The sequence below is a fragment of the Saccostrea cucullata genome, unplaced genomic scaffold (genome assembly GCF_032062105.1).
Source record: "Saccostrea cucullata isolate Sc308-1 unplaced genomic scaffold, CSIRO_AGI_Scuc_v1 ctg77, whole genome shotgun sequence".
NCBI lineage: Eukaryota > Metazoa > Mollusca > Bivalvia > Ostreida > Ostreidae > Saccostrea > Saccostrea cuccullata.
The window spans coordinates 145,352-162,913 of record NW_026929500.1 but is presented as its reverse complement, the minus strand read 5'-3'; the positions used below and the strand labels follow the sequence as shown (position 1 = coordinate 162,913).

General features: G+C 33.1%; 2 protein-coding genes across 2 annotated transcripts; one reads left to right on the top strand and one right to left on the bottom strand.

Annotated features, from left to right (window-relative positions):
- Positions 1 to 748: 748 nt before the first annotated feature.
- LOC134281025 (dehydrogenase/reductase SDR family member 1-like) lies at positions 749 to 8,521 on the bottom strand (the record flags this gene model as incomplete). The annotated part of the gene is made up of 9 exons (XM_062763481.1): positions 749 to 1,397; positions 2,320 to 2,400; positions 2,847 to 2,937; positions 4,225 to 4,383; positions 4,618 to 4,750; positions 5,170 to 5,249; positions 6,419 to 6,562; positions 8,190 to 8,257; positions 8,458 to 8,521. Coding segments are annotated over 9 exons (933 nt in total), but the record flags the coding sequence as incomplete, so codon positions are not given.
- Positions 8,522 to 9,185: 664 nt separating this feature from the next.
- LOC134281038 (uncharacterized) lies at positions 9,186 to 12,800 on the top strand. Its single transcript, XM_062763500.1, has 4 exons — positions 9,186 to 9,285; positions 11,487 to 11,643; positions 11,864 to 11,995; positions 12,115 to 12,800. Exons 1-4 carry the CDS (start codon positions 9,226 to 9,228, stop codon positions 12,783 to 12,785), a joined length of 1,020 nt encoding a protein of 339 aa, XP_062619484.1. The 5' UTR covers positions 9,186 to 9,225; the 3' UTR covers positions 12,786 to 12,800.
- Positions 12,801 to 17,562: the final 4,762 nt, after the last annotated feature.

The following is a 17,562-nucleotide window of genomic DNA, read 5'->3' as shown; positions in this document are numbered from 1 at the left end:
TTTTAAAAATGAAAATCTCTTTATAAATAACTTTCATCCGCGATAATTTTTATTTATAATCTCGCAAAAATTAGGTTTCGCGAAAATATGGTTATATGTATCTACAGTGATCGTACAGTTGTAAAGAATACAACTTTTATATAATATATATATATTTTATATTTATTTAAATAATTAAAGCAGTCAACTTACCATATCTTCAATATGGATTGTGACGTCACCATAGAGATGTTAAACTGCGCCCTCTTCTGGAGCTAAAAGAAGGGGGGAAATTCCATCCTTTTCCAGTTTATGTGTCTTGTTACTTGGAAATGAGACCTGAACCAAAAACATTAACCTCTTCACTCATGCAGAAAATGTAGGTCAGCTTCAGCATCCGAAGCAAGCCTGGTAGTGTGCATCCTTAGATGAACATCATCCATGCAAGTTTGGTCAACATAGGGCTTATAGCTACTTGGAAAAGAGACCTGCACCAAAAACTGCACCAAAAATGTTAACTTTCTCCAAAAAACATTAACCTGGTCATTCCTTTGCTGATATTGCAGCATCTGAAACTTTGACTGGTACAATAAAACACACTAGAAGCATCTTCCATGCATGTCTAATCAATATAGGACATAGATAAAAGGAAATCTGCTCCAAAAAACTTCACCTTAACCTGGGACGCCGACACCGATGCCAACACTGAGAGTATTACATAAGCTCCCCCAAGTTCATTGAGGTGAGCTAAAAAATGAATCCTTAAAAGTTCAATTACTAGATAATTTTATATTAAATTAAATCAATTTTGATATTTAACACCTCTGAACAGTAAACATGGTAAAAAGTCAAAACATACAAATATACATAAATCTCAAAAAAAATATATATAAATTCTGTGTTTCATGTACATATATTTAGTTTTCTTCAACTTACAACCTTTTGGGAAAAAAGATACTAGTATTGATCCCAGTGGTGGAGAGAAATAATTATATTTATGGTAAACATGGTACACATCATGGTAAATAAGTTTACAATATTTGAGGACAAGTCATACATTAAATTCATGATTAATTTACAATATTTGAGGTCAAGCTGCACATTTAAAATTCACAAATGAATATAATACATTTGAGGACAAGTCATACATTTCAATATACACATGTACATGTATATATAAATATCTAAAGACAAGTCATTTGAGTGTATTTGTACATGTAAAATTAATTTCTTCTCATTTATGGGCAAATTAAGTATTTATACAGAGATAATAGAGATCACATAGAACATGTAATTCTTTTCCAATTAAAACTTGTTGCCAGCGAGTGCCATCATCCATTTAGGGAGCCGGATCCAGTTTGGCAGGAGCCCTGCACCAGGAAACTGGTTTACTTGGCGCATGCTTGGAATTGTCCGACCTGAAAGCATAGAAATTTATTAAGGTTATTTAAACAATAAAATGCTTTCTTTGGTTGTTATTACGGGAATGAATGTCACAGTTGTTGCAGAAAAAATACATAACAGGCGTAAGCGGGTTATATCATTTTTTTTTCTGCAATAAGTTAACTGCGACATTCATTCCCGTATTAACAACCAAAGAAAGACATTTTATTGTTTATATTTTTATCTATTTAAATAATCTTTTAAAGTTTGGTTAAAGGTTTAATTATTGAATTAATGATGCGAACGTCTTTGTACGTATTATTGATGGAACAGCCACTGATCACGAAATCTGTACAGGTGACATGCATAGTGTAGTTCATGCACTGATTAACGCAATGGGTTTTCTTAACAAATAAAGGGGGAAATATTCAGTGGATGTAAATATACATGTATAATGTATTTTATACCAGTCAATTATACATGTATATCCTCATTTCCCTAGCAAACAAACACAACTACATAGTCTGAAAATAAATTAATGCTTTGAAATCTATTCTTATGGTATTAGTCAACCATTAACGATGAAATAAAATTTATATTAAATTTCCAAAATTTTGTAATATGTGGCCCAAGGGTCAGTTGTTCCTGTGGGGTGGGGTGCACAATTGGTTATAAAGTGGGAATAAATTTTCTCTCTGTTACTCTGAGCTACCTCTGGGTTTTACGTAACCAAAGTAAGCATGCTAAGTGTATATTTATGATAAGCTATGGTGCCTCTTTCAAAATTGTGAATTTCATGGCCTCTAGTTTAAAAAACGAACCAAATTCAATTTTTGGAAAGTTGTTACATGATACTCAGGTGACCTACATGTATAAGGCCTGTGGGCCTCTTGTTAAAGTTACTTTTTACTGTTATTATTTACAATGCAATGAGGCATGGAAATCACGTGTACATACCATCAATGTCCGTTATTCCATATTCCCTGGCTAGCTCTGCTGTCATTAAAATATGTCCAGATTTTGTCATAATATTTGGGTCTGCAATTTAGATTTACAAAGAATTGATTTATACAGTTGACCTTTCTATGTATACTCCACATATAAAGGTCATAGTTATTTTAGAGAATTATTATGGTACATTTATTTCATCATTTCAACAGATAACTCAAAAGATGGAGAGTAAAATTGTGTTTGCATAACATAATTAAAATTGTTCCTTATTAAACCATTATTGTAACTACTGTAGATCCCTAAATATTCAGGACACCTTATTTTGGCGAGATTGCCATCAACTCTTTATTAGCAAGACAAAATTTTCACATTGTGGTTTTTGCTCAATATAATCTTAAGGAATGCTATTATATGCCAGAATGAAATTTTCGTGAGCAAACTTTCTCACATAATTACGCGAAAATAAAGTTCTCGCGAATATAAAGTGATTTACAGTAATGTGTATATAAAAATTTACGAAAGTATTGACAAACCTTGTGCTAGGTGGACAATACATTTCCCAGCAAACTCAGTAGACTCCGCATTTTGTAACATTTCCTTCATCTTATTTTTATCAATTTTGATCTGAAAGACAATTTTTTGAGATAAAAATTCTTTGAACAGAAAAATAAACTTTTTTGAAAAATTTCATGTTACTTAGAAACCATTTAAATACATGTATAAGCATTGTTTCGTAACAATAGATTCTAATAGGAACTTAAAAATTGTCTTTTTCCATAATTTGAAAGTATGGAACCAGAGCTGGGGTTTTGTCCTACATTCTATACTCTACCTTAAAAAACATGACTGTTCAGGATAAAAAACAAACATGATGATTGTGCTACTATTGAGACTAGTGCAGTTTTGCGTTACTGGATACCTTTTTTATCAGAATCTGCCTTATTAAACAACATAAGGCATTTTGAGACATGACATTGTATGTTACTTTCTTTTCCATAACAAAGTCTTTACAGAACAAATCATGAAGGTTAAATCAACTACTGTTTAGCAATGAAATGCATCTGCACTGGAATATGGTTACTATAGAAAACAAATCAGATCAATATGCACATTCAATCTGAATTTTCTTTTTGTCCAGGCATTACTTGAAGAGCTCACAGCGACCCTTTGTGCCTCCTGCTGCACTCACTAATATGGACTGTTTAGAAGGAAGCCATCACAAATTGTCACATCTGAGAGGGGCTTCACCTTCAAACACAAGCACTCTGGTTGACAATCCCCAGATCTTTTAAAATACTGTCTACAGGGAAAATCCCCCATGTTTGTGTTTGCCCTACTTACAGGTGAGCAATTTTAAAATGGAGTGAATTCAAAGAACACAATATAATTTCTTAAATAGTACTGTAACCATTGTCTCAAGCCATGGTCCGGAGTTGGCATATATATCGCTCTCTCCTACCCATAGCTGCTTGATCACAAAAAGTGTTGTAATCTTGAATATTTACGCCTCTCTATTGTGACGTCATATTCAGTCAATGACAAGTTTTGTTTCCATCGCAATTGAAATCAACAATTTACATCAGCAGTATACAACAAATATTTCGTACACTGCGATTGGGTATTGAAAGGTCACATCAAAGTTCTTTATCCGACTATATGCTTTACTCACATTGGTCAATATTTTAATGAACTATGAGAAATTCTCTTCTCATTCAACCATGGCCAGAGTGGGAGAGGATTGTACATTTTGGCTGTGGTTTGCAACGATGTACTGTAACTTGGAGAATTTAAAAGGGGCGAAATTGTTTGCAAGACTGAATGCTAGGGCAAAAATAACCATGTATACAGTATTTGTGCTGCCTCTCTTCTAAACAGTTTATACATTTACTTGCAGAATATAGACATACTTACTGGGGAATCAGGTCCTGCTGCCTTTTCCAGTGTCTTCTCATCCAATTTTTCAGAGTTACTCAGCATGTGTTCTGTTTTCACTATACCTGGCCATAAGCTGACAAAAGCCACATTGTGTTTCTTCAACTCCATGGCACAATCAGCTGCCATTCTATCACACTGTAAAAAATCATTATTCAATTTTCATAAATCATTTTAATTGAATGGTTGGTTTATGGAGATCAACAAGTATATTACTCAGTTTCTGCACATTTCAATTTTTGGTAATTTGTCAATGATTTGAATAAAAAATGTTGTTTTAAGCTCAATATCCTGAACAAAATCAGAACTTCTACACCTCTTAAAAAATGTTTTATAAGTATCTAATCTAAGCTGATATATAAAAGAAATTACGGCTTCTTTTCCAATGCCGTAGGGTACATTGAACAAATATCTCAGTCCTCCCACAGATGAAATGTTGACAATCAACCCCTGCTTTCGCGGCACCATGAGGCGGGCAGCATGAACAGCACACAGATAATGGTTCCTAAATTTAAATATGAATTACTTTTAATTAATTTAATCTATTGAAACAATTTTTTTTTTTTAAATACTTCTTTTATAATATAAACAAATCCAATAGCAAGATCTTTGCATGTACAGTATAGTAGGAATTATCCATTACATCAAATTGAGAGCCTATTAACATATTGTTACAGTAACTCTGATAACCGTATACCGGTAAGTGGAAATTTTAGCGAGATGCAAATTCAGTGATTTATCACTAAAAACTGGTACAGTGTATTTTATTTTTAGCGAGATATAATTTAAAAATGCTTACTTAAGAATCTATTACAAATAAAAAGCAATCAATTTTTAGCGATATTCAATTTTACAATCTCAGCACCATCGCTAATAATGCCAAAATTAAATCCTTGCTAAAAATTCTGCTTATAGGGTATGTACCTTAATCCTACGTTGTTCACTGTGTCCCACATGTTCATTGGTTGCTCCCAGTATGGCACTCCTATATTTTTCATAATGGCCTGCAAGAATATAAATAGTTCTGATAATAACTTAATGAGAAAAAAGAAATCTCCCATGTTGTTCTCATATATTGCTTTTATAATAATTGAAATTATTACATATATATACGTATGCTTTTGTGGATAGGAGGATTTTTTAAAAGGAACTTTTCTATAAAAAATCTAATATACACTTTACATGGACAACCAAGCTTCTTTCAGCTGAGAAGGCAAGAAGTGATAGATGAGTAAACCCCAAGTGTACTATCTATGACAGCTGATCAAGAGAAAAGTGTACATGTACTCACTTAAACAGCCCTGAGTAAACAGGAAGTGAACTCTCTGTAAAAGCCAAGTGAGCAAGAAGTATACTCGCAAAGACAGCAGACTGGGCAAGAAGTTTACTCACCCTGACAATTCATTAAGCAAGAATTGTACTCAATGTGACAGCTGAGTTTGCAGGGTTTACTCATTGTATCAACTGAGTAAGCAAGATGTACTCAATATGACAGCTGAATAAAGCAGGGTAAACTCACTGTGACAACTAAGTAAGCAGGATATACTAACTGTGACAGCTGAGTGAGCAGGGTATACTCACTGTGATAGCTGAGTAAGCAGCGTGTACATGTACTAACTGTGAAAGCCGAGTAAGCAGGGTATACTCACTGTGACAGCCAAGTAAGCATGGTGCTCTCATAGTAACAGCTGAGTAAGCTGGGTGTACTCACTTTGACAGCTGAGTTAGCATGCGTCTAATCACTGTATCAGCTGAGTAAGCAGGGGTACTCACTGTGACTGAGTACGCAGGGTGTAATCACTGTAACAGCTCAGTAAGCAGGGTGTACTCACTGTGACAGCTAAGTAAGCAGGGTGTAATCACTGTAACAACTGAGTAAGCAGGGTGTACTAACTGTGACAGCTGAGTAAGCAGGATGAACTCACTGTGACACCAGAGTAAGAAGAGTAAACTCACTGTAACAGCTGAGTAAGCAAGGCGTACTCACTGTAACACCTGAGTAAGCAGGATATACTCACTGTGACAGCTGAGTAAGCATGGAGTATTCACTATGACATCTGAGTAAGCAGGGTGTACTCACTGTGACAGCTGAGTAAGCAGTGTATACTCACTGTGACAGCTGAGTAAGCTTGGTGTACTCACTGTGACAGCTGAGTAAGCTTGGTGTACTCACTGTGACAGCTGAGTAAGCATTGTTGACCAGTAGGTCCAGCTGTCCACTCTGTTCAGACTTGAGCCTCTGGAACAGATTCTCCACATCTTCGTCCTTGCTGTGGTCACACTGAACTGGAATACATTTACCTCCCCTGCTTTCAATCTAAAAACAACATTGTAGCTGCAAGGTTAGACATAGACAACAGCTCTGTTGATATATCTAGGTACAATAAACATGATAACCAATCTAATTTACATCAGAATTTTGATTCACTCCCAAATTCTTGTACATGTAGTTTCATTATGTCTATCAAAATTTTTTTAAAGAATTAAAAGATCTGGTTAAATCATATTGATTTGACTATATAATTTTTATGATACTTTAAAAAAAGTTACAAGCAGAGGTATCGTAACATTTAAACATATTCATTTTTGAACACTGTAGAACATTGGTAAAACTAGAAAACTGACTAGTCAGCAAGGGCCCCGCTGAGGGGTAGAAATATAAGGGTGCAGCTCATTGAATGAGAGTTTTACTTGATTACATTTTTTTTTAAATATATGAAGATTATAAGTAACAACTGTATTTTTAAAATTTCAAGATAATTCCTGAATGTCCAAAAACCTGTAAATAGTAACCTTGTATTTACATAAAACACGGAAAACCTCTTGTCTTATAAAAAAAAAATAAATTAAATGTGTATTTAAAAAAGATTTAAGCAGGTGTTTTATAAAATGCAATCCTTCAGTGAATGCAAATATCACCCAGGGTTGACCTCAACTTCAAAACAAACATCAGTTGCAGACAAAAGTGTTCATTAATCTTCATGTGACAGATAAAGATAAGCCTCTAAATTTTCTGCAGCAAGCAAGATAATTAATCCCAGGGGATTAATTGTACTGCTCTCTCATCCTTTTCTTCTAAATTTACAATAAAAACTTTTTTCAGCACTGACAGAATGGGGTTATTATCTGATTACCTGTTAAAATTAACAGCATTAAGGCAGCCAAAAAAAATACCGGTAATTAAAAAAATAAAATAGTTATAATAAATAAAGATATCTTAATATACAATATATATATCTTGATTTTAGAATTCAATAAAATTATCATAAATCATTGTATACGGTATTTTAACCAAAATAAAGTATGAACATTATTTCAAATCCATATTTCAGAGAATGTACACTTCATTCAAAATTGACCTTAACTTCAAAACAAAGTTCATTTGCAGACAGAGGCGGTACAGTAATTAATCTCAATGTGACAGATAAAGATAATGCTTAAGATTTTCTTCATGTGGATGGTTAATTAATCCCAAAGGACAATTGCACAGCCTTCCCAGTTTACAATGGCAACATTCTCAGGAGTTACCTCTCTTTGCCCATTCACTATTATGCATAGTTAAGGCATCTACCCCACCACCCCAGCTCCAAACCAGAAGACATAGAGAACCAAACTTAGCATCAAAATATGTATTTCTGCCTACTGAACAACCATACCAAATTTGAACTTGATTGGTCAACCATAAAAAAAGTTATTAGAAAAAAACAGAAAATTTGTGGACGCCGACACATGATTTTGTTACGCAACATCTTCTTTTTCTGTTTATTCACACACACACAAATAAGAATACGACAGACGGACAGACGGACAGACAGAGTGATTACTATAGGGCACCCGCAAATCCTTGCGGGGCCCTAATAACATTCAACAAAAAAGTGTTCTAGAGTCTGCATGTCGTTATTTAGTACTTAGTACTTTTGTCCATAAACAAGAGGACTACTTACTTCTTTTGCTGTGTCTGTCAGACAACTTCCCACCGACTCTTCACCTGGGGGTAATGTTAATGTTCTGCCTGCATAAAAAGTTACAGAGTCTTAATTCAGTAGTAAATAAGAAGTCTTTCAAAATGTGAAATCTTACATCCACTTCAATTAGAGCTTTTAGAGAATCCACATGAATGTGTGGCATAAATTGTAACATAAAATCCCACTTAAAGAGCTTTTCTTTCAGTAAAGTATATGCATGTCTACATGTATATATGGTTTAAGATACCTGTGATGTAAACTGTGGCCCCTGCCTCCCCGAGCTGTAAAGCAATGCCGTGACCAATGCCAAAAATACAGTCGAGTGACCCGGAATTGGAGACGACCCGGAATTGGCTTAGACTAGTAGATGCACCAATGACCTTTTTCAATGACCAAGGGAAATTTCTCCAAAGAGAAATCCGCGTGGCCCCAGTAACTAGACACACTTTGCCTTTAAGTGACATTGTATTTGACCTTCAAGAAAAAGAATAATAAAACATTTTCAGGACTAACCAACATGAATAATGAAATTTAAGTATCAATTACACGATGTAGAGGCGACTTTTACAACTTTTTTAACAGTGATAAAATATCTTTAAAAGATGCTATAGCTACCTTTCAGTAATTGAGACGTTTATTAAAACAAATGAACAAGAATTAGTTAAAATTTTTATCGGCAACTCTAGCGCTAACTCAAATGTCGTTTTCACGTGATATTGCAGTTAGCCGACACATGATTTTGTTACGCAACATCTTCTTTATCTGTTTATTCAATCACACACACACAAATTCATATAATATCATAAACATTTATACACTTACTTTAAAAGCTGTACTCAATATGAAATCAAATATTAGGCAGATTTACAATACTTCGTACATTTAGATTTTACTTTACATGGATAGCTATTGGCATGTGCAAGAGGTGGGAAACTTCCGAGAGACACGCAAGATTTAAAAACGAAAGTATAATTTTTTCGGTACATTTCGGAATGTTTCCTATGTATCCACAGCCATGACAACGACATGCACAGCTGAGTTTTTTGATGCTCTGACTAATAAAGATCACGACAAGGTAAACCGGTTAAACTGTAGTATTTTTTGCTATGTTAAGGTTTTCTCTGTACATTACACGAAAAAAGTCAAGTGATGTGTTGATGTCATTAACCCCCCTTTTCTCATTGATAATCCGTTCATGATCAGGTCCTGGAAAATTACTATTATTTAGCTATACATGTATAGATTAATTTACCTATATAGCTTTATTTACCTATATAATATAGTTTTATTTAGCTATTTTAGAACAAATTTCTGTTTTATGAAAATTAACTCAAAGCAGACAAAAAGTCACATGAAAATTATGGCTGATATTTAAAAAAAAAAAAGAAAAATACTGGGGAAAAATTTCAAACATCATAGACTGCTATGGAATCAAATGATTAAGGTCTATATCTAAACGAATTATTAAAGTAATAAAGATCTATATCATTTCAATACAATCTAGTTATATGATTATACTAAAAGCTACATGCTACATTCTCTTTATAGAAGTGGACAGGCTTTCACCTACATCAATGGATCATTGGATGTAGACAAAGTTCTATCTATGGCATGCCAAATTCACAAAAAGTAGCTAAACATAGTTTCACAGTTGATAAACTAGGTTTATCAACTGTAAACTATATAGTTTACAAACTGTGAACTATAGATAACAATTCGTTAATTATAGTTTTCATCTGTAAAACTATATTTAATGGTTGTTAACTATTGTTTACAAATGCTAATCTAAATTTATCTGTATGAATAATATGTTAACCATAGATTTTGTAGGTAAACTTAGATTCACGTCTGTAAACTATAATTTACAATCCTGAACAACAGTTAAGAGTTGTTAATCAGCATAGTTTCACAAATCGTAAAACTATATCAGATAGTTAGCTATAGTTAAGTATGGCACGCCAAATTCACAAAAATGAGATAATCATAGTTTCACAATCGATAAACTAGGGTTATCGGTTGTAAACTATAGTTTACAAACCGTAAACTATAGTTAACAACGTAAATCTATATTTCACATCTGTAAACCATAGTTAACACGATAATCTATGTTTCGCAACCGTAAACTATACTTAACGCCGAAAACAATCATTTGCGATTGCAAAACATAGATTATCTGATAAGTACAGTTTCACGATTTGTAAACTATAGTTTACAAACCGTTAACTATAGTTAACGATCTGATAAATATAGTTTCACAATTTGTGAAACTGATTAACAACTCTTAACTATAGTTTACGATTGTAAACTATAGTTTACAAACGTGAATCTATGTTTATCAACAAAATCTATTGTTAACGCTTTATTACAGACAGATAAACTAAAATTAACATTCGTAAACTATAGTTAACAACCATTAAATATAGTTTTACAGATGAAAACTATACTTAACGAATCGTTAACTATAGTTTACGGTTTGTGAACTATAGTTTACAGTCGATAAACCTAGTTTATCAATTGTGAAACTATGATTATCTCATTTTTGTGAATTTAGCGTGCCATAGTTAAGAGTTGTAAACCATAGTTTACAAATTGTGAAACTGTATTTATCAGATATCTATGTTATACAATCACAAATGATTGTTTTCAGTGTTCAGTATAGTTTAAGGTTCTGAAACATAGATTATCGCATTAACTATGGTTTACAGATGTAAAATATAGATTAACGTCGTTAACTATAGTTTACAACCAATAAACCTAGTTATCGCCTGTGAAACTGTGATTAGCTCATTTTAAGTTGTGAATTTGGTGTTCCATATCTATATATCCACTTCTCTAAAGGGAATACATGTACATCTACGCCTATCTATGTAATACATTATATGAATAAATGTATTAACTACAAATTTTGATTAAAAATACACAGTATATTGCCAACCCCCCTAACTCCGGATACATCAGTACTCTGCACTGTTTGCAAACTTGAGTCCAAAACATCTGTTGTTTTTTGGGCTTATATTTTTCACCATTTTAACATATGTTTAATATTTTTTGTACCAGGACATAAGATACATCAAAATAGTTAAAAGCCTGGAAAAATGTCAGCTATTTTGATAAGACTATTTGTATTAAACAAATGCAATTGTGTTTTTAAAAAAAAACAACATAATAATTGTTAATTTTTATCAAAATGAAGATGTAAAGGTCTAGTCAATGATCAAATTGCTTTTTTGAATGTAGAGAAAGCTAAATATTGTTGTCATACATATATTTTTTCAGATATTGGATTTAACTTCAAGTGGATTATTAAAAATGAAAAAGAAGTTTAATTTTCAAAAAAGGAACGGACCTCATGAAGCAGATAAAATGTCGGCGCTTTTACTTACAATTAAGTACTGTTACCGCAAAGATGTCATCGAGAAAATGATAGCATCAGGTACATACATTGTACGTCAAAAATTTCCAGTAGAATGACAAAACCAAGTCACCATGTATTTTATAAAACATACATTACAGTTGCTGATTCTGATGAATGTATTTTTGCCATAAATTTTGATGATATTTTGGTATGAAAATTGAATGAAGTTTGCAATTTTTTTTACACACAGTAAGATATGGTTTTGTGAAAATGTGTGTCAGTACATATGCTTTTATAGGAGCCAATGTAGATGCCACTGGATATGAATATATGCTTCATAACCTCAACAGAAAGCGGCTGGTATCTCCCCTGTATCTGGCAGTTAACAGGAGCTGTAACAAAGAACTTCTGAAGTGTCTGATATCTGCAGGTAAATTTTCTTGCCAATTATCATATATACTAATTATATTTATAATAAGTTTACAGTATTAGGGGATTGTCCAGACTCCTGAAAAAAAGCAAATAAATTTGCATTTCCTGTACTTATAGGGGCAGATTTGAACAAGTTTGCTGGTCAAATCACAGAAAAAGAAGAGGAAGGAGGCAGCATGGTGATGGATTCCCAATCTGCAAGTTTGAACTTTGCTCTTCATTCTCAGTATTATGATGCAGAGGTGATAGACATTTTACTAGAGAATGGCGCAGACCTCAATATCAAGAATGACTCTTCTCTGCTTCCACTACAAATAGCTACATTATACAATTACAGTGATGCTGTTTTATCTCTAGTTAGATATGGTGCTAGTACCAGTCCTTCTTCCTACTCTGTGTATTCTCCCCTTGCTCTGCTGTTAGACTCAGCAGAGTTACTTTCTCCTGATGATGAACTCTCCTCAGAAGGGAGGGCAGAAAAGCGCTTTAACTTGATAAGGTGTGTCCATATTCTTCTGAATGGTGGATATGATGTGCTGCATGACACTGAAATGATGGATTTGTGCAAAAAATGTCAATGTGATGAAGAAATGGATGGGATTCAGTTAGAAGTGGCTAAAATTATTTGTGACTGGGTATACCAACCAAAAAATCTCAAAATTTTATGTAGACTAAAAATTCGTCATTATCTTCAGGTTGGTCAGACAGCATTAAACCCTAAAATTCTGAAGAAATTACCATTACCTAATTCCTTAAATAATTATTTGAATTTAAGTGATTTTGATTAAAGTTTTTTTCCCACCTCTTCTGTATTTTGTTTGTGAAAAAAGTCTGATGCTATTGTTGATTTTGCATTAGAATTTTTTCAATTACATGTACTGTATTATCCATGTTTTAGACAGTCATCAGGCATTTATTTTCTCTTTTAAAAAATCAAAAGTTCATAGGATAAGACTGGCTTAAATTTATTGAAATTAAGAACCAAACAAAAAAAGAAAGAAAAGAGAAAACAAGGGAGCTAATGGTGAGAGTTAAATTTTTTTCAAATACAAGTCAAACTAGTGGGTATTGTTTTTTTAACAAAAAACACATGTCTCCCCTTCTTTAACAACATTAACAAATGCGGTTTTACTATGAAGGTGAAAAAGAATAATGCAGTGCCTCTTTCAAGTCTTTTATAGGATCTAAAGTTATTGTCTGGTCTTGCTTTTTTCTTAATTTAATCTTAAAAGAAGAAAATGGTCAAGGTCAAAAAATTTGATGTAGTGTATTTAGGCTTAAAGTTGTCTTTACTTGTTCCAAATAACAATCCTAATGTCAAGAAAGGTATCAAGTTATCAATTCAAATATATTTCATATGAACGTTTGACCTTGACCTAATAATAATTGGATCAAGGTCAAAAATTTTCATCACATAATCTCTCCATCTAAGTGTCCTCTGCATGTTACAAGTTTGAAGTCTAAATGTCAAAAGATTCTCAAGTTATGTTCAAAACATGTTTTTCTTCTCTATTTGACCTTGGGTCAAGGTCAAAGTCCTTGTGCAATAGATCTTGTATTTAATGTCTTCTTTCTATGTTACATGTTTGAAGTCCTAATATCAAAGGGTACTCAAGCTATGACCTAAATTAGATGTGAAAATTTGACCTTGACCTAATAATATTGGATCAAGGTCATATAATATGATCACATAAACTTTCTCCAATGTGTCCTCTGCATGTTCCCAGTTTGAAGTCTAAATCTCAAAGATATCTCAAGTAGTGGTCAAATCATGTTTTTCTATATTTGACCTTGAACAAAAAAAGGGTCAAGGTCAAAGTTCTTGTGCACTGCATCATGTATTTAATGTCTCCCTTCTATGTTTTAAGTTTGAAGTCCTAATATCAAATGGTATTCAAGCTATGGCCTAAACTCTATTTTGTTGTGAAAGTTTGACCTTGACCCTATAAACATTGGATCAAGGTCAAAAATTTTGATCACATACACCCTTCTCCTATGTGTCTTCTGCATATTCCAAGTTTGAAGTCTAAATGTCTAAGGTATCTAAAGTTATGTTAAAATCATGTTTTTTCTCTATTTGACCTTGAACATAGAAAGGGGTCAAGGTCAAAGTTTAGGTGCACTACATCTTGTATTTAATGTCTTCTTTCTATATTTCAAGTTTGAAGTCCTAATATTAAAGGGTACTCAAGCTATTGCCAAAACTCTATTTTAATGTAAAAGTTTGACCTTGACCTTATATATAGATCAAGGTCAAAAATTTTGGTGGCGGACACTCCGCCTCAAGGTCATCTATCTAAGTTCCAAGTATGAAGTCTTCAGGTCAAAGGGTATTCAAGTTACGGCCTGGACAAAATTTGGATGAAGAAGAAGAATAAGAACTAGATGAGATCTCGTTGCGAGCAACGAGTGGGTCTTCCGTCCGATTCTTGATGAGATGAGATGAGATTTTGATTGAGACTTTTTTTACAATGATAATATTGTTAAGAAAAGCGATTTTGCTACCGTTATATTTAAAGAAAAATATTGAACGTTCAATGGTCTTAAATTCGAATTCTGGCCCCTCTTGGCCCTTAATATATGGGGCGAGCCCTTTTTTTCTTCAAATCATTTTAAAGATCTCATGCTTTTGAACATTTTTTGTTCAACAATCATTGAGAGATTCATTTTCGTTTTCGAGTTGTAAGCAAAAGAAATATTTAGGGGCCAACCCTTCAACTCCTTAATAGGGATGTTAAGCGAAAAATGAAAGGTTGCATATTGTTCAGAACATGATTTTGAACATCTTTTGTTCAATATTACTTATCAAAATATTTCTCACTTTCGAGATAAAGCGTCAAAAATTTAGCATTCTGGCCCCTTGTGGCTCCTAATTATGTACCATAAGACATAAAAATTATAATATATAAGGGTAGATTGTTGAGATAAACATTTTTGCCTCAGTAATATATAACAAAATATAAACTGATAAAGAGTTATCGATTGAAGACTTTTGACCCCTCTCAGCCCCTAATTTGAGTGCCCAGCCCCTTTTCTAGATTTTACCTTAAAGCTCTTAGGATTTTGAACATTTTTTGTTCAACAACTATTCAGAGATTGTTTTTTATTTTCGAGTTATTAGCAAAAGAATTATTTAGGGGCCAACCCTTCAACTCCTTTATGGGGACGTTTAGCGAAAAATAAAAGGTTGCATATTGTTCAGAACATGATTTTGAACATCTTTTGTTCAATATTACTTATCAAAATATTTCCTACTTTTGAGATATAAAGCGTCAAAGATTTAGCATTTTGGCCCATTCTGGCCCCTAATTATATAACATATACGACCTAAAAATCATAATATCTAGTTGTAGATTGTTAAGATAAACATTTTTGCTTTAGTAATATATAACAAAATATTAACGGATAAAGAGTTATTGATTTAAGACTTTTGGCCCCTTTTGGCCCTTAATGTGATGAGTCAGCACTTTTTTCTTGATATCATATGAAAGATCTTAACATTTTGCACAAATATATTACAATTTGTCTTTACAAAATGTTTATACTTTAGAAGATATTATGCAAAATGTCTCGAAAAATTACTCATGATTTGTGTACTACAAATTGACCCCAACCGAGCTTCCATACTAGGCACTTCTGGAAAATTTGAAAACCCGGGTGCACAACTACAACATGTCCTCTACTATCACTGAAAATTTCAGCACTCTAGCTTTTGTCGTTTTTGAGTTTTTGTGAGGACAAAATGGTAGCTAAAATTTGATTAAAGGGCGATAACTTCCGACCGGAAGTGAATTTCCAAAAATTAATGAAAATGTATCAAGTTTAAATCATGATACATCATTCCTGTAAATATCATATAAATCCGTCACACCATCTTTGAGAAATCGTCTGCACAAAATTTGGACGAAGAAAAATAATAATAATAGTGAAAAAGAAACAATAGAATAATAAGAGGGTCTTCCGTTGGAGACGGAAGACCCTAATAATAAGAAGAAGAATAAGAAAATCGACAAAAACAATATGTCTCCCCTTCGGAAGGGGAGACATAACTCCAAAGGTCAAGCTCAAAAGTGTTGGTAACCAAAGTCCGTCTTGTTACAAGGATTGATACACCTGTGAAATTTGAAAGCACTAGTTATAACTTTTCAAAAGTTATTGCCAAGGTTTAAGCTCTTAAAACGTGGGTCAAAGTCTAAAGTCAAGGTAAAAAATATGTATACCCACGTAAAGGTCATGTCACAATGAATACACATGTGAAGTATGAAAGCCCTTGCTCCAACTGTTCAAAAGTTATGGCCAAGGTCTAAGTGTGGTATTTTTTGTAAAAGTAGGTCAAACTCCAAGGTTAAGAAGTCAAATTTGATGGTACCCAAAGAGAGGTCTTGTCACAAGGAATACACCTGTAAAATATACAAGGAATACACCTGTAAAATATACAGCCATAGTCCCACCCACTAAAAAGTAATGGACAAGGTTATATTTTTTGCGGAGAAACAGACAGACGGACTGACAGGGCAAAAACTATATACCCCCAACTTAGTTCACGGGGGCACTTTGTTAAACTTAAGATTGCATTTACTTAGAAACTGATCAAGTGGCTCTGATGGGTCAAACATTTACTGACAACGGATAGAATCTGTGCAGTTTGGATCAGAAAAGTCCATCTGCAACAGGAGCTCAGGTGAGCCAAGAATACTTTTACACAGTTATATTTTGTTTTTCAAAATTAGGATACCAACAACTTTGACCCTTCGACCTTGACCTTGAAGTTTGAAATCCTTTTTAAAAACTTTTACCTAAGGCATTACTTTTTAAGGTAACGGATAAGGCTTTCATAGACCTTTCTTTATATAGAAACCAACAACTTTGACCCTTTGAACGTGACCCTGGAGTTTGACTTACCTTCAAAAAACTTTTAACTTGGCCATAACTTTTGAACAGGTGGTACTAGAGCTTTCATATTTCACAATTGTAATTTTAGTGGTAACAACATATTTGATTTGCATTTGAAAATATTTAACCTTCACTATGTTGCCATACGAGGGCATCAGTGTTTCACAAGGAAATCTTGTTTCTTATTAAAATAATAATGATACGTTTTCGCAATATATACCTGCATGTCTCTTATCATATATTGCTTATGTTTTCCCCACATTGATCAATTTAATTTAAAAATTAGCAGTTTTAAGGGGAACTTGAAATAGATTTGTTTTGCTTAATGAGATGAAAATAAAGAAGGACAATTTATTGGAAATATTAACTTCGAACTTGGTGACAATTCATCCTCTTTAAGAGAGATCCAAAAATAAAATACAAAGTAAGCTTTAACATACTCAGTATTCAAATGCATGGACAACCTTACATCTCGATGACAAATTAAGTTAAACTTTTTTATTTAAAATGCATTAAAGTAAATTTGTAACAATACAACTAATTAATGTCATCTCTCAAATGCTGCAACTATTACAACGTCAACATTGATGTACATGTATGCTTTTTAAAAATACGTAATTAAAACAAAACCAAGTCGACAATCGTCTGTCAGAAGTCTTCATCTAGACATAC